At 40.4% G+C, this 26,254-nt stretch overlaps 1 protein-coding gene across 2 annotated transcripts in view; it reads right to left on the reverse strand.

The window, feature by feature from the left end:
* The window catches only part of AIG1 (androgen induced 1), a 123,544-nt gene extending 101,752 nt beyond the window's left edge, over positions 1–21,792 (reverse strand). The window contains exons 1-2 of one of the 2 annotated variants that reach the window (XM_048298602.1): positions 21,461–21,792; positions 20,911–21,310 (exon numbers count right to left, since the gene is read on the reverse strand). In XM_048298602.1, coding sequence (XP_048154559.1) covers positions 21,299–21,310; positions 21,461–21,601 — 153 coding nt within the window. In that variant the 5' untranslated portion in view covers positions 21,602–21,792 and the 3' untranslated portion in view covers positions 20,911–21,298. Of the gene's footprint in view, positions 1–20,910; positions 21,311–21,460 lie in introns of those variants that run through there. The other variant, XM_048298601.1, reaches the window with a different exon arrangement.
* Positions 21,793–26,254: the final 4,462 nt, after the last annotated feature.

Below are 26,254 nucleotides of genomic sequence, written 5' to 3' on the forward strand. Positions count from 1 at the left end.
TTATATTAGAAAACAGTGACTAAAATGGTGCATTTATTTTATTTGTGTTACATAAGACTGGTGATAAGCTGGAATATGCTAAAATATCTCCAAGCAGAATTCTGAACCATTTTAACAAATAAATGATCTTACTTTAGATGTGTTGCAAATGCAAAGAAAAGCTTAGAACAACACATTATGTATTTAAATGACATACTGAAGAAATGATAGATTTTTCTGTAGTAAGTAAAACCAGATTTAGTGTTTCTTTTCACTATGCTCTACAAGATTTTGGAGGTAGTAGATATTATCTTCCCACACCTCATTGTTATTCGCAGGTGAGTAGGAGGAAAACCAGTTTTCCTACTTTCTAACTCCCAGCTGGTTTCTCACTGAATTGATTTCTCTTATTTCTCTGTGAATGAAATAGTTACTGAACTAACCTAATGAATAACAAGAAGAAATACTTTCTCTCCATCTGCAGAGAAGAGCAGTGTTGTCAAAAAAGCAATTAATACTGAAAGAAACTCTCACTCTGGTGCTTAACCATTACCTTTAGTAGTTCTGTGGTGTGGTTCCTGTTAAAAATTTCAATAGCACTCTTCACCTAGATTTAACAAGAACTATTGAAAAATCTGGATGTGTAGTACATGCTTATAAAAGTACCCGAAAATATGCTGTACTGGGACACATGATGGATTAGGAGTGTGTTACATTATCACACATCCAGGATTATCACCATAAACGGGATTATCACCAGTGAGATCCTTAGCAGACAATGTGATTGAGCAGTTCTGTACAACGCAATAAAAAGAGATGGATGTATAATTGTAGAAGAGTGGAGGTTTCCAACTTACTAGTCAGAACTCAGGTGGACAAGGTCCTAGGAAACCTGGGTCAGTGTTGAGCATGATCTGACTAAAGGATTGAACTAGATGACCTCATGGCTTACCTTCCAAATTGACTGATCCTACGGTTACATCATGGGGCTTCATGTAAGGAAAATGTTTCGTTGCATCAAGGATTGTGAAATCTCTTCATTGTTTGCAAAATTCACATATCTCTTGAGTGACTCCAGCTGATCACAAAATTTTAAACACTTCTGAACTATTTTCACAGTTTAATGAAGGACTTTTCCTATGGTCACTATAGGTTTAAGCTTCACATGGGGATTCTGGTGAACAGACACTACTTCAATAGTACTTAGTCTTGTATGAGTGTCTCCCTGCTGGTAAGACTTTAGACATGTTACTAAGAGGGAAAAAAAGGGAGTCAGGGGACATAGATCAACTGAAGATTTGAGTGTAAAATTGTATACTAGACTATCACTAACTAATAGGTACTCAGTAGCACCTAGCTGCTGCTTTATATGTGCACATATAAACAATGAAAAAAATTCAGACCCTATCCAACTTGTCACCCATGTAAATCCAGAAATCATTCTGTGATTACAACATCTGCAACTTGACAGGCTCAACTCACCCATTAGAATAAAGAGGAGTTATCTGTGCATGTTTAGGCATGTACCTTACTGACACTCAGAAAGAGTGAAGACAAGTAGCTGATTCTTTCATTACCATTTTCTGTCTAAACAGGTCAGGAAGTTTTTACATACACACATACCAGGACTGCCTTTCAAGTCTCTAGTGAGTGTTCAAAATCTGTTTCTATCTCCATGAAACCAAAAGACATCGAAATCAATAGCTTTGTCTTTTATATGTAATTTTACAGTCCGCTGTTTTTCAGTCATACAAAGAATTCTTACACCACGTCAAACTTCTGGTTCATATTAAAAGGATGCTATCCATTCTTTGGTGAGGTCCTCATCATGGAATTTTTTCCTGGATCCACCTTGCTGGTGTCAGCACAAACTAATACCAATTTAGCTTTTAACCAAGATGCACAACATGGATAAAAAACTTATCACTTCAGTATCAGCCAGGCAAGTTGCATATGAAATGCAGCACTAATGTAATTTCTTGAAAAATCTTATTAAAGTTTTGCAGGTAGTCTTTCCAACAGCTAATGGTATGTTATGAAAGGGCTTATCAACTGGGAGAGTATTTTAAGTATTTGAATTCCCACAGGTGGTTGTTCATATCTGTGTGCAATACAGACAAGACAATAACAAACTAGGATGAAATTTTCTTTTCACTTTGTTGAGTCTTCTGTCAATTAAAATGTCAGAGGCAAGATACAGATGTAACCAAAGTTATTTCCTCCACTGCTGATAACAACTGAACCCAAATCTTCAGTTTATCCTGGGATATTGGAGTCTTCCAGCTTAATACCTTGGGCATGCACACTTCTCAGAAGGAGCCTACCATTCGTCCTGAAAATTAGAGCTAGAACCCTGATTCTTAATGCCTGTTTAGGGCACGATAATTACATTTCTTTCAGTCTGAAGAGTTAAATTCAGCCAGAAGAGAGAACAAGAACAAAGAGACTGTGGTAGGAGGACTGTTGCTACCTTTCCTCTTACAACAAGTTCAGCTCTATATAGCCTACATATACTCCACAAACAAGAATCAACCATGTTTGGGGGAGTCTTTCTCCTTTATTTGGCCCTGTAGTACATTCTGGATGGATCTCACACGTATGCAACTTTCTTTGAGCTTTCTATTTGTGCTGATTTTGGATGGGGTAAAGTAAATTACCTTCATAGTAGGTAATATGGGACTATGTTTTAGATTAGTGCTGAAAAGTGTTGAAAATAGATGTTTTGATTATTGCTGAGCAGTGCTTGCACCAAATCCAGTCTTCTTCTGCCTCTCACATTGCCCCCACAGTGAGGAGGCTGGGGGTGAACAAGAAGTTGGGAGGGGACACAGCTTGGACAGCTGATCCCAAGAGACCAAAGGGACAGTCCATAGCATATGGGATCGTGTTCATTATATAAAGCAGAGGGAAGAAGGAAGAGGGGGATGTTCGGAGTGATGGTGTTTGTCTTCCCAAGTAACCATGATGTCTGCCGGAGCCCTGCTTTCCTGAAGATGGCTGAACACCTGCCTGCCCAGGCAAAGTGGCAAACAAACTCCTTGTTTTGCTCTGCCTGTATGCATGGCTTTTGCTTTTCCTATTGAACTGCCTTTACCTCAACCCACAGGTTTTCTCACTTCTACACTCCTGATTCTCGCCCCCATCCCACCACAGGGGGATGAGCGAAGGCTGCGTGGTGCTCTGTTGCAGGCCAGGGTTAAATCATGACAGTACTCCACTACTGCTGGTGGTTACTGAACTTTAACTGCAGCAAAGTTCCTGAAAAAACCTCATTTTCTTAAGCATAGGAGGCATGAAAGCATAGGAAATGTCTACATGAAGGACTTTCAGATAAGCTGCACTGAAGGACCATAACCGATTCCTCTCCATACTGTCAGGTAGGATTAGGCTGCTGTTTTGTTCTTCTTTATTAATTTTTTCCTTGATGTTCAGAACATTTGATAAAATAGCCTACATATTAAAGCAACAAATATTCTCTAATGTAGTTAAAAAATATTGTATTACTGATTTATTTGAAGAAACTGTGAAGAAAAATTACAGCTAGTATTTCAGCAGAGTCTCTACAACCATTTAACATTTACAGGCAGGACTTTAAAAGAAACTGAAAAGGAAATCTACTAGAATTCATAGCTCAAGGTACAAAGCAGTAGAAAATCATATTTTACCTGAAGACATCATCCAGGGAAGTAACAACAGCTAACTTTATTGTCAATTTTATAGATAAACTGAAGCTCAGAGAATTTACTCCCTGTGATGACATCTTAAAGCTCAGGACATTCTCTAAGAAGACAGTCAAAACTCTTGACTGATCAGGACTCATTAAATCATCCTTTTGACCCTGACAGAAGACAGCTGGTAGAAATTCTTCAGGATTTGATTATCTCCCTCTCCTATAGACATCTTTGAATGCTCATACTTAAATATAGACATGCACACTTCTAAATAAACACCATTTACATCTTTCTCTTGCTGATAAAGCAATGCCCATATGATAATTCTATCACGGAAAAAAAAAATCTCCAAGTATTTTGATAAGGAGTGCAAAAATTTAAATGAGTGCTTCAGTTTGCCTGTTTAACAGATTAAACAGGTATTTCTAAATGGTATCTGCTTCATGGAAGAAAGAAAATTAGACCAAGGCTGGATAAAGGCTATGGCTTGAACCTTCAATCTCCTCTATGTCTCCATACAAAGTGAAGACAAGATATGAGCAATATCAGATGATAACGATGTGTACTCATATTGCTAAGATGTAAATGGCAACACAGGATGCAAGCTAGAGGCCTTAAAACTGGATGAAGAATGCATAGAAATTCAAGCAGTAACAAAGTTACATCCTCATTTGGAAAAGAGTAGAACAATAATAAAAACAAGCCTAATTTTCAAAGTAAAATTGTTAGAAGCAAATCTGGACTATGATTAATAGAATATAAACACCTAGAATTCTTTTGCTGCCATGATTGCTTACTACTAATTAAGCAGGTAATTTTTTCACACTCCATTTGCAGCAACATCTTCTGTTTGAAGTGTTGTGAAGATGTTGTGTTTGTCCAACACAAACACTTGTAAATTTCACTTTTTGATGGTTCTACACTTTGATCAATTCAGTGCCTTTTATGACTTCAAGAAAACTGGATTTTAGAGACTTATGCAATTTCCTGAGAACTGGCCATATGAAACATTTGATGACCTCTAACTTTGGCTCTTTACACTGTTGTCCACGTCACAGTTGAGGTGAGAAAAATAAAGCTGTGGTAAAGTCATATCAAGGATAAATATCAATATTGCTTCCCTTTGTGTCTGTGGCTCTTTATAAAATACTTGGGCATACCTCATGTATGACAAAGGTCTGAAGCACAGTTTGTTCACAGACCCACAAGAAAATGAAGAGGGAAGGAAGGATGTTTATAATGGAAGTCTGATAGCTGTAAGCTTAAAGCTCAAATCAGATTTATCAGTAGACTTTCAACTGATAAAAATTTGGAAGTCACTGTCATATGATTACAGATTAAAATGGCAGCCACTCTCAAAATCAGGTGTATCTGGAAGTCATCCACTCCGTTTAACTGGCATACGTTTAACTGTGGAGGCAGATACACCTTATCTGAGTGTAAGAGCAAAGGCTCTTAGGATAGCACAGGACAAACCAAGCACTAGCACAGAGTAAAACACCTGACACCAAAACTGACTCTCTGATTCTAGAAGTTATTAGGGTTCATGCCTTTTTGATATTCTTCTTACAGAAAACTTTAGATCTTCAGAATTTCTTTTTAGACCATTTACTTTAATTAAGTCAAGGAGCTTTTCAGGCCGCATAGCTCAAAGAGATACTAGGGAATTATTCAGAAAATACTGATTTCAAGCTCTGGGATGGGAATGCAAAAAATGTACACATAATAAAACATGCTTAGAAACATTCTTGGGAGAAAAAGAATAAGCCATAAACCCTTATTCCCCCCACAGAAAAGTGTTAGTTAATGAGATGGCTGAAAGCCATAAACATAAATCTAAAGAAAACATAAAACCCAAAGGAGGTTGTGAATTAACTTGACATTATCCACTTCACTACATAAATGCAATACTTTCTGTTGTGTATGGCACATCCTCCTCTCTTTTATAAGTACATATACATATAGTCTCTCTTACGAATCACGAAACCTTTCGGCTAGGATTGGCATTGCCTTTTGTCCTGAAAAGAGGTGGTGCACTCCACAGCTATGAAAGCTGGCTCTCCTCACGGGCTGCTCTAGCTCAGCACCACAGGCTGCCTTTCCAAGCAGGGAGAGGAAGGCAGGCACCCAGGAACTGAGCAGCAGGCTGCCTGTAAGCAGGGCTTGGCTGGGAGGCCTCAGCAACCTGTCCCTGACTGCCCCTGTTTCACCATGAGGAAGAGGGTGAGCTGCACACCACTGCCTTCAGCCAGGTCTCACCTGCAGCCACCCCTGGGCATCACTGCCAACCGGTGACTACAGCAGCAACGAAACACAGCCCTCACACACAAATGCCAGTGGTACATAGGCTTAAGTATTTACATAACCACGGACTACAAAATACACTAATAAATAAGGGCACACACAGAATTCAAGATCAGAAATGCTCTGAAGACAATGCATTCCTCTCCAAAGCATGCACACAGCTGCCTCAGCCCCGCTTTCAAGATGGATCCTGCAGGCAGAAGGGCCCAGATCAGGAAAGCAGATACTTGATCCATGAGGATCCAGGACTGTCAAAATACTAATGATATGTCTTTGCAATCTCCTTCACTGCAAATCACTGATCCTTTATGAGTTTTCAAACAAATAATGAGTATTGGGAGAAAAAAAACTGTCCAGCACAGTGAAGCAATAATCCACGGACATGAAACACATTCCACATTTCTCTCCTCATTCAACTCGCACAGCTACAAGAAGACAGTAGCACAGTAAACAAGCCTCCTCCTCCTCAACACACTTCAACTCATTCTTCCCACACACAGCTGCCACTATCATGCATATTTCAAAGCTTCCATCTGGGCTTGACAACTGTACCTTCCTTTCTTCCAGCCAACAGAAATACACGTCCTACTCAAACAGGCATGGATGATATCGCACTGCTTATTTCAGAAAAGAAGCTGTTCCACAAGTAGGTCATGTGGGTGGAAGCCTCCATGCTAACCTACATGTTCACCATGTAGGTTAGAGCTACCCTACATTCATTTTTCCCTCTTTCCAGCTAGAAATTGTCTTCAGGCAGCATGGGAGGATTTGTGGTACTTGTCCAGGCTGCTGAATGCCTGGTTCTTCTGCATAAACACCTACTGTTCACACAGGGATTAACTTCACAGTATACACCCAGCAGGTTCAACATTTCCCAGAGATTCTTCATTTATGCCACATATGCTACACAGTGCAGGTACACCTCCTTCTGTCCAGAAATATGTCCGTAATTCCAACAGCTGTTGCAGACTGAGGATGTCCTGAACTCAGCATGCACATAGGCAGATCTCCAGTCTACGGCCTCATCTTTTTTCTCTTAAGGTCAACTTGACCTGCTGGAGCTATGCCTCTTGAAGTGCTGCTGCAGCAATCACCCACTCTGCACCCACAGCAACAGCCTACGTTCTACCATTTAAATAGCTGTGTCTCTTCCTTTATCCCTCAGCAGCCTGTACTCAGATCACCCTTCCTGTACCATCAAATGCACTTGCCTACATCCAGCATGTAAACATGCACCCTGCCTCCCCCCACCTCTTGTTCTCCAGTGGCTGGCTGGGTAGGCATAGGCTGAGGACAGTGCCTCTTGCAAGAGCCAGAAGGGCCAAAGCTATCCCAGGCTGTGGTTCTTATCTTGGACAGCAGAAGAAGGTGGAGCCAAAGTGGAGTTAGGAGTTGCTCCTCCTCCACCAAGGGGGTAGCATCTGGGTTCATTCACGCCTGAGGGCAAGGTCCACACATTTCCCGTATCTTTGTGAACAGCAGCAGCAAATGAGTCACCAGGTGAGACAGGGCAGACTGGAGGTGATGCTTAACAGTCTGGGCAGAGCTGAACAGCCAGTCTCACCTCCAGCCCCACCCTGCAAAAAACCCCTCAGACTGAATAGGAGTAATCTGTGGGCAGCCTCTGCCCCACATCACCTCCTGAACCACCTGAGATTAACAATGTTTTAATATACAGATTACACAACTAAGGTAATTCCTAAAGGATTTTAATGACTATATGTCCAGCCAATTTCAGTGTCTCACCTGCTGGGCTTGCATTTGGTTCAAATCACACTTTTCTGCAGAGAGATGTGAGGCTTAGTTGGCAAATATTTCTTAAGTGCTTTGAGATCTTGTAATAAAAGGTGCAATGGCACTACAAAGGAATTTTAGTAAGACACTTGCTATCAGAAGATGTTAATTTTTTTCAGAAGATCTCTATCTGTGTGTGTACTGCTTCTTTCTTGGAATAAGGAGAACAAAGGAGATGGTACACATGTAAGCATCCCTAAAGAAAACAGAGAAGATTGGTCATTTAGAACGGTCAATCAGCTGTTTATACTATTTACCAATGCTTTCCTTTGGGAAGACCACCAAGGAGAAAAACTGCAAAGCAAACTCCACTGGAAAGATACTTTCCATGCAGCATACTTATTCACTTTAGGTCTTATGGAAAAAGATGTGACCTAGATCTTCTGCCACTCTGCAGGCACTACCTGTCTTCCTACTTTAAGAGCATTTCCAACAAACTGAGATATGGCCTTAATTTTCCTTAAGCTGATCATACAGGTTTAAAATGTTTTCTTTGATATTTATCATAGTGCTTCAGAGGTCACCTAGGCATTTTATGCAGACTGCTGGTACACTTAATCATTTCAATGTCTTCCTGCAGTAAATCAGAAGACATTATATTAATAAAAGATGGGTCTATTCCAGATCTGATTCAGAATGCTGAATCCCATCTACCTGGCTTAAAACAAGTCCTTTAAAAAGGTCAGTTTACTCTATGGAATTCTGAGCATCAAGGATATGTCTTCTCTCACACTAGATATATACACTTGAGACCAGCATGAAGACACTGGAGTGATTCAGAATGAGAGCTCAAGGCTGTCTGCACCACAGCCTAGCCAAAGAGACCTTGTTTGAAAATACACCCTGAGATACAGGCACACCATGCAAATAAGTATCTTATAAAACATGTTTGCCTCCATCACTACAGTTCTTTGTCTGGCAAATACTGTTTGGTCACATTCACTTAGCACAAGAAACAAGACAAGCAAAGTACAAGGTCTATGAGGGAAAGACTGGCCAGAAATTACCTTCTCTTGTACCATATTATTATCTTTTGGTTCCTTCTTCAAAATACTTATTAATCCCTGTAATCAAGCTGTACATACTTAAAAGAAAAAAAGAAGAAAGGTTAAACATTTGTTCAGTTATTTTCTGGGCTTGGATTTATCACATCCACCTCTGACTCTCACTTTCGTATTTCAAATTTAGGTTCGCATTGACCATCTCACACAGCACAGGTACAATTCCTAGGAAATAAGGTAGTATTTATGATTAAGCCACAACTTTCAGGGTTATGGTCCTCTTGTTACATCGATCTGTCCCTTGCTAAAGGAAAATTTAACACATTTTCAATTAATAGTGCTGACAAAATATTTCTGAATAACAATTGCTCACTGCAATGGCTGATTCCTTTGCAACACAGTTTTGTCCGAGTATTTTAATGAAGACAATCAAATGTCTTGTTTTCACTTCATCAGTTCAAATGCACTGAAACCATAAATTTGAAATACTTTTTCCAAATCTTTTTCCTCATAAGAAATTGTGAGATTTATTTTTTTCTTCCCATCTGGAACAAATATGTAATTTCTAAATTTAAAATCATACCAGACGAGTCATTAAAAAAAATACAGAAAAAACCTCCTTCAATATTTTTTGTCTTATCTTGCAATTTGCTGAAAAATCACATATTTCTAAGTCACATGCATATGTGGATGCTTTGTATCACCCAGAACTGGGAGTCTGACCTCAACTCCTGTCCAAACTAGGCAGAACACATGTGAATAATACAGAGGGAATATATTCCCATCATCTGTCAAAAGTAACATCAAAATACCCCTGTAGATCAAGATCTTTGCTACCTTCCCAACAGCTGTTAGAAATAATATCAAAATATCTCTGTAGATCTAGACCTTTGCGAGATGCACAGACCTCCTGTGACATTTTATCACGAGGTAGTTGTGAACAATGGCTCCAGTGACGTGCCACACAGGTCAAACCCCGTGGTAGGGCTGGACTCTCTGACAGAAGTGGCATCAAGACCAAAGTGCTCCCATCATAACATAGCACTCTGACTGCTGCCCAGCCCTGTGTTCAGCACAGGAAGGCTAACTAGGCAGGATACAGACTCTAGGTGGGTCATATGTTGAGCACTCCTTGTTCCAAACATCACTTGACATCCTGGCTGACATATCTTAAAAGATACTGACTCTAAACCACCTAGTCCAATCAGAATTTTATTTGTATTGACCTGGATTAGAGGCAACATGATTTTACACTTCTGCCTTTGTATGCGTCCACTGGGCAGATGTTCAGTCTTGCTTGTGGTTGGACATGGGGGAGTGGAGCCATAGCAGGCTCATCTGTATCCAGTAACCCCTAACAAAAATGAGTATGTTTTCATGTGGGTTTGAGGAGAAAGTTACCACTGTGAAATGTATATTTCTCTCTTTCCTTACTCGTAAATTGCACCAGGTGTGTCTGCGTACAACCAAAGTTCACACCCACAAACAAGGCATAAGAACTTACATATGTTCACGTGAAAAAAAAGAAGCTTCTTCTATTAATACCAGTAATAGCTGACAAGCTAAGCAATGTTCAAAAATATTTTTGTTCATCTCACTGAAAGTAGTAGATTTCAAACCTCACAACGATTGTTAAAAGACAGGTTTTCCTATTAGGAAATACAAAATACAATTTAAATAATTTCAGTATCTCATTTAAAACAAGTACATTAAAAAAAAAGATGGAAAATGTCTGAATAAATACTGATTGCTGATTCTGTACATAATTTTGATTTTTCATGTTAAACATTAGTTTCTATCAAGGACCTGCTTCTGAATTGGAAATTTTATCATAAAAAAATTGAATGGCGGACTACCAAGAAATGACAAGATTTTAACACCATAATAAACATTAGGATCATGATCCATTATGCTTAAAACTTACAGGCTTTTTTTTTCCTGTAACCAGGATGCTTAAAAACTTGTTCAAAAACAGAAAGCAAAGCTAAGAGTCTTATGTAACAGCATAATTTCCAAACTAGTTTATTTAAGGCCACACCACACCAAGATCAAGTTTTTCTAATGGAAGATGGCTTATTTTTTATTGGTTTGGGTCCATACAAGCTGCTTTAAAAACACAAGAGAATGAATGACACTGAGTAGGTCTGGTATTTGGGAAAGACAGAGTGAGGATGCAGAAAAATACATGAAAGTGAATGCACTGGGGGGAAAGACAGTATGTGTGAATGGTGGGGAAGGAGTGTAAGGAGTAGGTGGGTAAGAAAAGCAGCACTTGACAGGAAAACACAGGCTTCTGGAAGAGGACTGGTTGTGCAATTGGAACTGTGGAGCAGAGCTGAAAGATCAAGGAGACTCTGCTGGGTTAGAATATATTAGAACAGGGACAGAGATATCAAACAGGGGGATTCCTATAAGGAAAAAAAAAGGTAGAAAATACACTGATAGCTGACAGCAACTTGCAACTGAGAGCCTGTCTGGGTGATAAGGGGGACAAATGGATCACGGCAAAGTGGCAGCACTTTCACTGACAAAGCCAGCAGTGGATGAACAGAGTCATCCCTTGGACACCCTCAGGAACATTCATATTTGCTTTTATGTTGCAGGTTGAATTTTAAAATCAAGAAGTTCAGATCCCACTGGCCCAAATCCTCAAAGTAACAAGAGGTCCCTCCACCCTTTTCTAAAATGCATTTCTAAAATGTCATAAAAAACATCTTGTCATTTGAACTCAGCCTTGTAATTAATAAGGAACAAAACAGCTTTGAATTATTTTGGTAATATTGGGTAATAATTGTAAGTAGCTTCTGCCCCGAACCACGAGAAAAGGAAAATAAAACTTAGCCTGAAATGACATTTGACTTAATAACATAGAATACAATCTATGGAAAACCAGAGGTGTCTAGCTTCTGAAATTATACTGGCAATGAGTCAAGGAGATTTGAATGCTAATCTTCTATAATAAGGTATTGGAATTAGAAACATCCTTGATAAATACAGGAATATCCCTTTCTAGCCATGGTAGGTGATGAGACAGCTGACCCAAAAGCTGTCTACTCTCTCCTGTCCTCTACAGCTGACACTGAAAAACTTGAACAGCATCTTGACCCACTGTAATCTTCGACCCATGGTTCATTAATTGGTCACCTAAACTGACTTCAGTAGTAGCAGACTAATTTACTCTGAGATATTCACAGCATATGGAGAGGCTATGGAACAGAGCAGTTCTTACGAACAGGTTGGTATTTTCAAATAATGTGCAGCATAAGTAAATAACTATTATATCAAATGTACACAAAGATGTATATCCACACCCAAAAACCCGAAATCCCTTTCAGCCTCCTGAATGTCCAGTTTAAAAGTACAATGCCGTGCAGTTCCACACAGCAGAGGTTTCCATCGTGACTCACGCGTTCTTGGGACTCACTTCCTGGGACTGCACTGGAATGCAGACAATTGTGTCTACAGTCCTTGGAACATAGATAGAACAAGTAAACCCAGGTTAAGAAAGTTTTCACAGCATGGAGTCTCAATTTGTTTGTAAGCTTAAGTGAACAGCAAATGGGGACCTCTGCATCTGTCAGTGCATATGGCTTCTAACTAGGGACAAGCTTTGCAAGCACCCTGCGCTGAGCAGAGTGTGCTAAGCCAAACACGTATGCGCAGGGAAGTGGTGCTCTGGCACCACTGTCCCCAGCCAGGGGGGTTGTGTGGGGAGACTGTGTGGGTGTGTGGGAGGAAGAAATAAGAGAGAGGAAAAGGAAAGGAGGAAAGTCTGAGGGAGCTAACATACGCTGGTTTAGCCAAGAAATACCAGCCACCCTGTATCTCCACCCCTTGCCTTCCCCTCACTTTGTCCTCATAGCCAGCAAATACCTAAATACCTGTTTGTCACAACACAAGACTGGTCAGCGTGGTGCACTCTGTCACCTACACACCCCAGGTACAAAGTGCTGTCATGTATGATTCCTTTTATCTCTCACTTCCCTACTTCCTTTCTTTACACAGCTGAGCCTGCGCAAGCACTGGCCATAAATGACTTGTGTCTTCTCTACGGTCAAGGGCCCCACTGCAGTGCCTCAGGATCAGCCACTTGCCCCAACATCAGCAGTATGAAATGCTTCCACCACTTCAGGCACAAACTTGTTAAGCGCCTCACAGGGGAGAACATCCCTTTTGTATTCTTGCATTTTCTAACTCATAGAGCAGCATTTAAAGTCAGCAGTTTCTTTTTCTTCCTCTTGCATCTGATCAAGTACATTTAGGAACATATGCCACCTGTGCTTTGCATGTGGAACTCCCACTCCTACTGAATTCTAATAATATTAGCAGTAATAATAAATAATGATTTGTTACTTATGTGCTGCCAGGACCAGAAGGCTTCAAGACACATGACAAAATATATGCAAATATAGGGAAGAAAAAAGTAAATTTACCCTCAGGTACACAAACTACTAGGTTTAAAAAAATACACAAATACAGACAGCACTGCCTGAAATGAAAAATGAGCCAATCAATCCCTTTAAATTCTCAGCTAGGTCCCTCCCTGCACAAGCAGCTCAAACAGTCTGAAGAGTCTAGCAGCATTTGTAGAGTTAAGATTCAGCCTCTTAAATTGTTTCACTTAGACTAATTAATAGCAAAAACACACCACTGCTCGTGCGTTGCTTTACAAGTAAGCAAGGAATCAGTGAGGGATTTTACATCCTGCTCTCCTGAACATTCTACTCTACCAGGACACCTAATATTCAGCTAGGAAAAATGCAGCAGTACTAGTTTTGTTTTAAGCTACACTGCAGAGTCCTCATGCACTTTAAAACAACTAACCTGACAGACAACTGTGGCAAAAATACCTGAACCATGTCAGCTACACACAGATCTAAGTGGAAATTATTACGTAATTGTGCCTTTTGGCATATTTGTTTGGAAAACCTACTGTAAACTGGATGGTTGCAAGGGCAGTGGCAAGACAAGATGTTCAGGGAATGCAACTAGAGGCATTCAAATGTTATTTTCAAATTCTCAAGGGAAAATTGCATGGATTTAGCTAAGTTGCCAGAAGGAGCCTTCATACAAATGAAAATTAGTAATTTCAGAAAATCAATATCTTCCCCTAACATTTCACATAAGTTTAGCCTGTTTTCAACCAACAGAATCCCCACAATTTTCAGTATAAAAGCAACTTTGCAATATTAAAAAAAAAAGAAAAAGCTTAATCACAGTTCTTATTGGGAAAGGGGCTTGTTTTTAAGTCTTACCAAAACATGCTTAAAAATTTTAATTTACTTTAGTTTCTTCCTGTCTGACAAGTCTGGAAGTTTTACTTTAGCTTCCAACAGATTTTGTTTGCTTCAGACTTGGGTTAACTTTTCCATCCACTGAAGTTAAACCCAGCTTTGTCAGTGGCAGCATATTTAACTATGCTGAGTTGAAAAAATCTTGCATTATACATAGTAAGAGTAATGGAACAAAGCCTGCAAGGCTTTGAAGACTAGCAACAAATTCAGAGCCTTGGAAAATACAGTACGGGGAAGATGTAATTATACAAATAAATGCTGGTAAATAAGACAAAATTTGGAAAAGCTTTCATTGGAAGGATGAAAGCTTTTCATATTCACCCATTCAAAGAGCTGGTCTACAAAGTAAGTCAATTGTCAATTTTGTTTCTACCTTATATGCCATATATATATATATATATATATATATATATATCTATCTATCTATCTCCATATATCTAAATATACCAGAACATAAAGATGAGAAGACTAGGCCTCAAACTCAAATACTTAAACCCCATCCCCCAAAAACCTACACTGAAAGGAGTTTGATGTTTTGCATGAGGGTTTTGCAAGCAGTAACATCACTTTTATTTCAAGTACAGAAATATCCAATGTGAACTTTCTTATACACCAATACTTATTTCACTCCTGAATTCTGCAGAAAGCATACAAACCTGTCACTGGTGGTGATCTTTTTACATTTACTGTCTGGAATTGCATTAGCAATTAGAACTCCAAATGACAAGGAATTCTCCACCCACGCTGAGCTTCTCCCAATATCAGAGTCTATATTAAAGTAGCACAATTAGAAAAATGTTTTCTAAATATTGCATTAGGATATGCAGGCACTCACATAACCTATTATTAGATATGGAAGGTTGCAGCACAGAAAATACTTCATCTAATGGAAGGAATCTAAGATTGTTTTTATTGGTTTGTTCAGATATATACACACTCAGCATAATCCTTCACAATGAATCTAATATATTGTGTTCAATACATGGCAGAATGGCCTGGTTTTTTTAATTACATTCTATTGTGGTTTTACTTTATTCAAATCTGCAAACTTATATCTGTGGAATGTGAGGGTTTTGTAATTTCATAAAGGTTGTGGGGGTTTTTTTGTTTTTTTTTTTACTTTTAGATCAACTTCAATTTTGTTGTACAGTGGCATATTAGCACATTTGAGATTTCCACCACACCAATAATAAAATATTTTTATCATGTGAGGGTTTCGCACTTTTCAGATAATCAAGTTTCTTTTTCTTCTTTTTCAGCCTAAGGACAAAACAAGTAACTACCCACATGGACATCTACCCTACAAGTCTTTGTATATCCTAAGGTTCATGTAACTGCAAAGAATCAAGCAGAATTTGATTTTTATTACAAATATATTTAATTTTAAACATTACATTTGCAATTTTCTATACTGGTAAATAATATTATTTGATAGGTTATATAGATCTTTACTACAACTCAAGGAGGTCAATCTTCCAGAATTTATTTCTTGTATGAACTCACATGGCTGCATTAACATAACACAAATATAAGGTCAAAAATACATTGATTAAATAATTTTTATATACTCATATTCACAATGGATTAGGACAGCTCAGAACCCAAATAACTTCAGCAAAGAACACTAACATAGAACACTAGATGTGTTGTCCTTGTTTAAACTAATTGTTTAAAACCATTTTGCCATATGAAGGCATATAAGATTATCTGAATTACCCTTACTACTATAATAAAATTTGAAAGAAAATAATTCAACTGTAATACAACTTAAGTAAATAGGATGTTTTTCAAAGGGCAACAGAAAGACTACTAAACCAATTTCTTTAAGTTGTCATCATTTGAAACTGTTCTGGCAAAACTCTACAGGCTGTACACTGGTGTAAAATACAGCACTGTTACGTACCACTTACCTACTCCAAGTTCTAAAATAATATTATTGACATTAGTTAAATCTATCATCATAGAAAGTGATCCCAATTTTTTCTCTCTTCCATTCTCCTGCTTTATGCCGCCAACCCCACTGCCAACACAAATAGTTCAAGACAGCCATAACTTCCCTGAGAATTCCCAAATTAAATGTACATCATACTTAAGTACAATTGTAAAATAAAGGCAGACTAATGCAATGTGAAAACGGAACACTTCCATGTAGTGCTGAAAATTCCACCCAATTTGTAATAGTGCTACCAAAAGCAAATGGAAAACACGGGTCTATGAATAAAAAAAGGGTGATACTATTATATTTTTATTACTGCATCAACAGCACTATACATTACTGTTCCCCAGACATGTTTACAGCCTGGGAGTAAAAAAAAAAGCTCTGAAACACTTAAAAGGCTCTGCTATGTATATTGTTGCCTTTTCTCTCAAATACATTAAGCATCATTAAGAAACCTCACCTTGTTATTCCTAAAAAAGCAATCCCTTTCTATGTAAACTGATAAATTCTCCATTGACTGTGTTCTCTGGTACAGTAGGACCACAAAGATATTTAGATATGATGATAAATTACCGCTGGGAATAATGCATAGTAATATTTTACACTTCTGTAATCTTTTCACTCAGAAGCCATAAAGCACTTGAGTATCAGGGTAACTTTACAGATGATGAAAAAGGAAAGCAGAAGGTGAAATTTATTTTACTAAAGGAAATACTGTAAAAGAGTTGTTGTTATATTCCATAGAGTGTGGGATCTGTTTTCACTTTTGTCCTCTGCTTATGGCAAGTGTAACCCATATAGCTAGCAGTGAAACTTGCTCCATTTCAGATAATACACCAATGGTACAGTTTATTATTCCTTAATTCTGAAACTTTTGGCCTCTAGTATTTTCTGGTCATTTTATTTCCTATCAGCTTGACTAAATCCAAATTGGGTACAAATCACCAAAAATTTTTCACAGTGCTTTGTTAAGTTGATACCTTTTTATGTTGTCTAGTAACTGCATCCCACATAATTTAATAACTAATACACTAAATAAATAAATAAATTGTAAGTCTAACAACTTGAGTTTCTAGTCCTGTTGATAACATGGCCCTCTGAAAGTTTCAAAGACAAGGAACTAAGCTCTGATCACTTATTCAAACTTAATCAAACAAAATCTAAATGTGTTTTCTGCAAAAAAAATACAGCATTTACTTGCAAAGAATATGTGCTGGGAACAGAGCACATACCTGTTTTTTGTAGAATGCAATCTGCCAGACAATGATAAAAGTTCACACAGACATCCTGCTATTTCTTTCAAGAGAATAACAAGTGTATAACATCAGCAGATTTATATATGAGCAAAATCTGTTCCTCTCTAGGTTTGGCTGCCCTGAATCAAGTCACAGGAATACCCACGTTAATATTCTGATATTCAAAATGGGACCACTAATTTTATGACCATTAATCATAAAACACAACACTTGAGACTGCTTCCAAAAATCTGGCCTTGCTTTTTGTCTCTGTGCAGCCTATCAGAGAGACCTTAGGATTATAAAATACAAAACCAAAACCCCATAAATTTGTTAATACATGTGCACTAATATCTTGGTTTACTCTATTTTCTTTGAGGAATAACGTTTCCAGAGAAACTGCACAATGAAAACTACAAGCCATTTAGACCAGCACATCCCTTACTAAGGAGGTACATACTTATTTTAACTCGAAGTTACCTTCCTGCTAATTATTGCACACAACCCAAACACAAAAAGTAGATATGGTCTTCTTTTGGCACCCACAGGCTCCACTTTATTCCAGAAGACAAATTCTATTTGTTTTTGCCTCCTCTCCCACCAACAGCAAGAGATCCAAGAGAAACTGACAAATAAAATGCGATAGCAACTTTTAAACAAGTTGGTGCAATGGATTCCTCAACAAATGTGTATTTATAAAGGCAAGTGTGTGATTGCAGTGTATGCAGGATGACCTAGTTGTCTTGCAACCAAGAACTATAACCTTTAACCCAGCTACTTCAAGTACCTACAGAACTGAGTAAGGAAAATTTCTGAGGGATTTACATAGCTGACAAACTTGTTGCAAAGAATCACGTTTGCTGGCATAATTTCTGGCCTACCTTAACTTTCAGCTATAAGGCTCAACAATGAATTTATGGGATGCGGCACAGGACAGTGCTGTCCTGCAGCATTCTACTATTAAAGCACAAAATGGTGAATCTGAGTTAAACAAAGGCAGCTATACAAGAAATTTTAGGCCCATCTCCTGAAATATCCCATCTGAATCCAATTCTTTGCTGTTTTCACAGGAACTAACCTCGAGGCCTGGTTTGTGTTTTGAGTTTAAATGAAAGCAGCAGGTAGTTTTGAACTAGCCTGAATATTCAGTTCCATAATTCCATTTGCTGGGCCCCACCGACTGATTTTGGCAGCAACTCTTTACCTCTTCATACCTTGGTTTTACACTCTATACATGAGAAAGAAGACACTGCTCTCTTTTCTGTGTGGGCTTTGTAATACACAGGTACTAGTCAGGTATCTTTACCAGCTTTTGAATAAGGAGGGTAAGTATCTACCACCTCTCTATACCAAGAAGAAAGTCTGAAGTGGAGATACTACTATTAGTTGCAACAGTCAGAAGCATCTTGAGTATAATGTCAAAACATACTGCCTGTGCATTGCTTTATAAACCAGAAAAATATTCCACTGACACGGGTGTTGTAGGGAATGTTGCCACCACATTTGCAAGTGCAAAAAAACCTAGGAAGTCATCAGAATAACAGCAGTTAAAATAACTCATCGGTTGCACTTGTCTCCTTTCCTAATTCAAGGATTAAGAATGAGCACTGGCATCCAAAACATTACTTAGATATGAACATCCAAAATACTTTGGATGGACCAGCACATTACATTTGTATTAAACAACTTCCTCATAATGCTCAACTTCCGTGAACAGTGTGAGGGCTCAAAGTCTGCTGTTCAAAACATTGCATACATTTATAATGTTTTACTGTCCTGTGTTTTAGAGTCCAAACTACTAGATTTTCATAATTCAATTCAAAAGGGTATTACCTGCGAATAACTGTAAATCATTTCCCACAGCACCTCGCAAAGCCAGCTACTTAAAACTGCAAGAGATTTATGGATGCTGAGACTGGAAAGAACATCCCTTTACAAACGGACAGATGGAAAAAATTTCAAATTACTTTTCAGATTCAAGTCATAAACTGACTTTCTCAAAAACTGGTAGCAGTTTTTGGAAGCAGAAAGAACTTCTACGTGCTTCTGTGATGTCAAAGATGAAATCTCTGTTTGTGGAGGTACAATCTGTAGCAAGAACACATGTCTGCCAAGACTCTGGCATTGATGATATTTTGTCTAGACAGCCTTTGAATGTGACTGACACAGGAACAGTGCACATGGCTGAGCAAACTGAAACTTATGGAAGGGATTTGCAAGACTTAGGCAAGATACAGGATTTTGGAGATGTGCCTAACATCCTCCAACCATGCCTCCTGGTATCCTCCTCAGGAGTCTAACTGTTTTTGTTTCATCAAGTCTCCCAGTTGTCCCAGGGAACAGAAAGATACATTTGCTTACATAAGATGGTAGCAGGGCCATTTGGACATAAGGAAATATTGTCAGCAAGTGGAGAGGTCTGCATGCTGGCTAGTCACTGAGAAATGCATTCAAGCCCTTGAATTGTGTGTTATTTCGAAGGATTGAAGACTAAGAAATTGCTAAACCTTTTCTCAACTACTGGGCTTGACTGTGAGAAACACAGGGCAAGTATTAGCTAAAGGACAGAAATTACTAGCTGCAGTTGATAACTGTTCTAGATATTTTAGAAAGCACTACATATTTACCTTGATCTTTTGAGCCCTGACAGAAGTAGCCTGAACAATGTACATGGTTTGATGGAAAAGTCCAAGTGAACTTGCCATAGACAAGGCTGTAATTTTGGGGGAAATGATGACTATCATTTACAGTTAAATTTGTAAATTTGTAAACTGTGTGACAGCCCTGGTTGACTTAGTCCCCAGGCAGCTGTCAGGGCTAGGAGAAAAGAGAAAAAGGTGAAGGAGACTCAAAGAGATTATCAGCTTTTAGCTTTAGCTGGTTCACTCCAAGTTCAACTGTCATTGAAGTCAACAGCTACTCCCCTAACTTACTCGGATTTTATGCTAACTTCTATTAACCAATATTAGAGACAGTACTGTTCAGCAGCCCAAAAGGAAAAAAAAAGTAGATTCTAGTTTGTCCTCCTGAGAAACATCAAGCCTTAAGACACCAATTTACAGTTCCAGTAAAAGCACTAGTTACTGCTGTCGATCCTCAGAGCTCCAGCAAATTTTTGCACCTACAAAAAAAAAAATTATCCTGGCTAAGTGAAAAATACAATTGATGCTTCTTCTCTGCAAATAATATATGGACCTCAGTGACCCTTAACTTAATCCTGATACAGAAATTTCCACACTTGACCTGCTTGGCTACTAGGGTTTGAGTTTGCTCTCCAAGCCCACAAACTCGACCTATTGAGCCAATTCACGCCTGTAGGCAAGAGCAGCAGTACTTGTGAATCTACAGTGAAGTTCTGAGAGGTACTGAAATACTTGCATTTTGGGACTTCTCAGTAACTGAGTTGGAACCGCAAAAATTCTCACCTAATTACACCATGGATACAAAGAAAAAAATATTTTGATCTAGGTACTAGGTTTAAGTTGGCTATCATATTTCCGAACCAGAAACCAAGTTTCTCCTCCCATCTCCTCTCTTCCCCCCGCCCCCTCTCCTCCCACCTGCACTAAGGGAACACTTGTTGCGGAGGCAGCAAGCCTAGGAAGCTCAGATTAAAAATAGCTCCGGCTAGCACCTGGTGTTCTCCAGCAGGCCAGCATGCTGGTGACTCTTCCAGATCTGGACCCTTACGAAGAAATATGATGAAATGACACGTCTTTTATTTCATACACTCGTTTATGGATTTGCAACCAAAACTAACTGGATCTGGCAAGTTGGAGTTGCCTGGCACTTTCTTCATCACTGACACACTTGCAACCTGTCACGGATGAATTCCTCAGAAGGGCCAAAGGGAGCAATATATTTTATTTTGACAGCACACGGGAGCCAGATGCTGGGCCAGCAGGTTCTGGTGTTCACTGTCGGCCATTAGAAAAGCCGAAACACATCATCAGCACTGGGGTGGGTAACAGGCCGTCAGGCGCACCTTCCCCACGGCTGCTGACACGCAGCAGCCGCTCGGCTTTGTCCGTGCCTCTCTCCGTTCCAACCACCCGGCTCCGCGGTGTCCGCCTGGCTCCTCTCACGGCCGGCCCTGCAGCCCCAACATGTCGCCACCCCGCTTTAAGGTCACCGCATGGCGAAGCCGTCGAGCGCCGGGGGCCGCGATGCGCCCGGGCCGCGGCCGCTCCACGGGCAGCCCGAGGGAGGGGGCAGGGCCACGGCCGCCGCCGGGGGCACTTACCAGGTCTATGAAGGTCAGAAATTTCCAGCTGCCTCCATAGGTCTGATGCGCGGGCATGTCAATGGCCTTGTAATTGCACAGGATGGAGCAATAGGACAGGAGGATGGCGGCGCGCAGCACCTGGCAGGGCACCAGCGCCATATTTGCGGCGCGGGGTGCGCTTCCGTGTGCCTGTGTCCGTGTCTGTGTCCCCGTGTCACCGTGTGTGTGTGTCCGTGTGTCCCGGCGTGTGTGTGTGTATCCCTGTGTGTGTGTGCGCGCCGTGCGGGCGGGACTCCGAGCGCCCCCACGGCCCCGGCCGGGGCGGAGCGGAGCGCAGGGCCCGCGCGGTGCGGCGGCGGCGGCGCGGGGCAGGGGGGCCGCAGGGCCGGCAGCGGCGGCCGCGGCCGGGCGGGCGGGCTCGGCGCGCTCCCGAGCTTCAGCTCCGCGGCCGGGCCGTTCCCGAGGGAGCGGAGGGACGCCAGTGTGAACACGAGTTAATTGCAGAACCCGGCTGCCTGCCGGTTTTCAAGCGAGAACTGCAATGGGTCAGCAATTACGGGTTATAATATCCTTGCTCGGAGGAACGCCGTGTCTCGTGTGTGCCCCCGGGGCGGCCGACCCTTCCCCCGCGGCCGGCGCTGTCAATGGGCCGGCTCAGCAAGTGCCTCCGCCCCGGCGGCGGGAGCGCGGCCGGGGACGCCCGGGGGAGGCCGCCGGGGGGGGCGCGGCTCTGGCCGTGCGCCCTGCCTGCCACTGCAGGGCTGCCCTCCGTGTGTCCATACCCTTCATGTGTCAATAATCCACGTGTATCCTACCCTACGTGTGTCCATACAGCTGCCCCGCCGGGCAGAGCATTTGTTCTGCCCTCTCTGTCCCTGAGGCACCTTCAAGTTTCTCAGTGTTTCCACTCGTCCCACGCAGACGTTTGCTTGAAGTGGGCTCTCCAATGCCTACAAGCCCTGTGAGATGGGAGCCTTCTGATCCCTGGGTTGAAATTAGGTACCAGCATTATATGGCATGATGCCCTGGGACATCATGCCAAGGGACTGGAGCATTTTTCTTACAACGAAAGGTTCAGGGAGCTGGGCCTGTTCAGCCTCAAGAAGTCATGACTGAGAGGGCAGCTCATCAGTGTCTGAGTATCTGAAGGGAGGGCGTCAAGAGGATAGAGCCAGGCTCCTCTTGGTGGTGCCCAGCAGTAAGACAAGAGGCAACAGACAGAAACTGATGCACAGCAAGTTCCACCTGAATACGAGGAAGAACTTCTTTGCTGTGCGGGTGACCACACACTGGAACAGGTTGCCCAGAGAGGTTGTGGAATCTCCCTGACTGGAGATTTTTGAGAACCATCTGAACACAATCCCGTACCATGTGCTCTAGGATGACCCTGCTTGAGCAAGGAGGTTGGACCAGATGATCCGCTGTAGTCCCTTCTAACCTGACCCATTCTGTGATTCTGCAGTTCTGTCCTGTCATCAGAGGTTTGATCACCACAAGGATCCTTGATACTAGGAGAAATCAAGTGGGGCTCATGTTTGGACTCCTACACCTTAAAAAGGAAAGCTCTTAAGGTGCTTGATTGCAGGGTAAATATTAAATTGCTCCACCGTCTGTAAAAGTTATTTTAAAGGAAACCCCCCTGCCCCGGGCAGTGATGTCTGAGCTTGGATAGACAAATCACTTCTATTAACACCATTTCCATACATCTGTCTTGTGAAATAAATATTTGAACAGTAAGGTGCTTCATCATAGTTAAGCTGCTGGAAGGCAAAAAGAATCAATGATTGTGCAATGCATTCCCTGCTTCTATTCCACTACATAAAGTCAAAGCTTCTTCATCTGATATCAGCTGTGCTCAAGTTTTGCAAATACGAAGGGCTTTTAGGAGAACACATGCTAGCAGCTATTCTCGATAAATTTAGAACTGTTCAAGGTCTCTCCTTATGCAGAGGAATTGTATATCACATATATGCATGTACCAAGAATCCTCTAGAAGCATGGAGCATGAATTTAGCACCAGATGCTTTAGATAATCTTATCCATCAGTTCACAGACCCAGGAAGCACATTGGGCAATAGCACCTTTGTTGTTTGTGGCACCTATTTTAGTCTTGCAGGCTAAAAGGCTTTGGTCTCACTGAAGCCTCAAGGTGCAGTGTGAGTCATCTGAGTGTAATGTAATGGTGTGCAATACAATGGGAGACCAGAGTAGTAACATTATCAGTGTGACCCAAGAGAAGGGAATCTGTAAAGCAGCACGGTTGCTGGTGAGGACCTGATGTCTGTTCTGTATGTATGCAGGAGGTTTCACTTCTCTGGATCTGTGAATATTCATTAGTGGCTGAGGTGTATTAAGTGAAACCCTGGAGCACATCTTCTCTTTTGGTTTTATTCAAAAGGAGTCCAGCTTGCTTTCTGAAACTGTGTCAAGTTACAAAAGCTCTCAAAGGGAAGTTACTCTGTGCCGAACTACAGCACGACTGATTACATATCCATGCACACCCTTGAGTGTTGTGATCGGCCTCTTGACAGGAAGAGTTTGGGGCTGTGTAAACCTTAGGCAATCCGTCCCCTACTTTTCTCCTGCACCACCTCCTACGATGTACAGGAACTCACTCCTTCAGTCACCTCTCTGTCACTGAGGCACCACAGACACTAACACTCACTGCACACCTTTAGCAGTTTTCGTTTTAGTTGTGTGTAGTTTAAACAGTCTCCAAGGTTACAGCACCCTCAAAACTTTTAAAACTGAAAAGCTACCCAGGCTTTTTGGAGCCCCTTTGGAACGTTCTTCAGTTTTACTCTCCACTCTTCAATAGACATCTCAGCAAGGCTCACAGAAAATCTTAACCTCTTTAAAAAAGCTTTCACTCAGCCTTGTAAGTCAAGGTGAAAGTCTAAATGAAGCAGAATGTTGTACATTATAACACTCTTGTTCCCCATATTTTTTTTTTCAGTGAGGAAAATCTCAAGGCAGGCTAACTATCGTGCCAGGCCCAGCCAAGCTTCTTCCTGGTCAAAAACTCTTCTTTATTATACATTTCTAGACCTTTGAAAGGAAGCATAAGTCCATTGTGGGTGAGTTCTTTGTGCCTGTGTCCTTTCTAAAGGAGTATCTGTTGAATCTCTGTACAGTATTATAATAAGGACTAGATTAGATTGGAGGCTGCCATTAGCCTATATGTGCTGATGTGGACTTCATACTCTCTATTTATTGAGGGATAAGCAGCAAAGTCTTTTGTGACTGTCATGAAGTTGGCTTGCAATGGATTTTATTTTCCTTTGGATTTGGTTTTAAATATTTTTCAGCAAAGTAAAAATTAGAAGTTTACTGCTTTGCTCTTTACATTGCTGTATGAATGCAACTTTCTTGTACTTTGGTAAAATGTTTACATTTCAGGTTTTGGATTAAATGCTGAAATCATAGGTAAACTGTAAGTGTGTAAAATCAGATATTCAAAACTACCCTGTCATTTTTCAGATCCGAATGTTTAAATACTTGTTTGTATGTAAATTGTGAAAAGACTCAATTTTCATAAGCCACATACTGTAAATTTACTTGAAAGTAGGATTTTGACACAGGTCCTAGTTGTCATTCAGTTGAGATGAGAGATGGCATTAGAAAGGAGAGATAGTTCAAAGTGCTTGTGTGTTTGGGATGGGAGATGTTATTAAGAGCTGTCTACTAAAGGGGAGAAAGCAAGATGTCTAAAAATCTGTGAGAGAACTGACTGGAAAAAAAATTTTAAAAGGTGGGGGGGGGAGGGGTCCCATCCAATTATATAAAATGAATAGCATGGTGTTCTTGCTGCTTGGCACCTTGATAGACTAAAGTGTAACATCTTGGAGTCCAAGTTTTGATCTTTTCTAGGCAGAGTAGCAGATAAGAATGGTGAACGAATTTTTGGTGGGGGCTTTTTGGGGGGGGAGGGGGTTGGGTGTTCGTTTGTTGTTGTTGTTATGTTTGTTTGTTTGGGTTTTTGTTTGGTTTGGTTTTGGTTTGGTTTGGGTTTTTTTAAATAGTTTTGGGTTTTGTTTGCTTTCCATTTTTTTAAACAAATGACATTTGAATTTCTGAATAGCATTTTATTTTGTGAATATCAGAAGATATTAGTGAATTATCTCTGAGAGAGATTTTGAGACCCACAAGGTGCCTTTCCTTAGTTGCTTTAAATTCAGGTTAGTTGTCTACAAGGAATTATGCCACAAACAGTTTCCTGCAAAGCAATAATAATGACAGTAATAATAATAATAATAGTAATATAATAAACATAATAATGGTTGTACTAGTAGGGAATTGGTAATACTGCCTCAAAACAATGTGCTCATGGTGATGCACCTGATACTGCAATTTCTAATATCTGAGGCATAGTGTACAAACTGTGCAAAGGTAAGAACTTGGATGTGTGGGAGTGTGACTCCCACATAAGCAAACATGCAAAAGTTAAGCTTTCTTGCAAGGAACATAAGTGAAATTACTGAAACATTGCAAGTTAAAAATCAACAGGAAATTATTTGAAAACCTGCTCAGTGCCTAAGAGAAGAGTTTTTGGAAATGTTCTCGGTTAATGTGTATGTGTTTAGTATACAGCTCTTCAGTTGAATGAACTGCCACTTGGGTAGGAAATGGCCTCATATATCAGGGGAGGATTCAACTCAAAATGTTTGGTAAAGACAGCTGCTGTAACTAGGCCTGTTGTTAATAGTACTGATAAAGTTTAAGCAAGTTTTTATTTCTTCATTTAATTTGAATATGTATAAATTACCTATATAATAATGATTGAAGGATGGAGGAAAAAAGATAATAAAAATT

Source organism: Corvus hawaiiensis, chromosome 3, assembly GCF_020740725.1.
Source record: "Corvus hawaiiensis isolate bCorHaw1 chromosome 3, bCorHaw1.pri.cur, whole genome shotgun sequence".
NCBI classification, from domain to species: domain Eukaryota; kingdom Metazoa; phylum Chordata; class Aves; order Passeriformes; family Corvidae; genus Corvus; species Corvus hawaiiensis.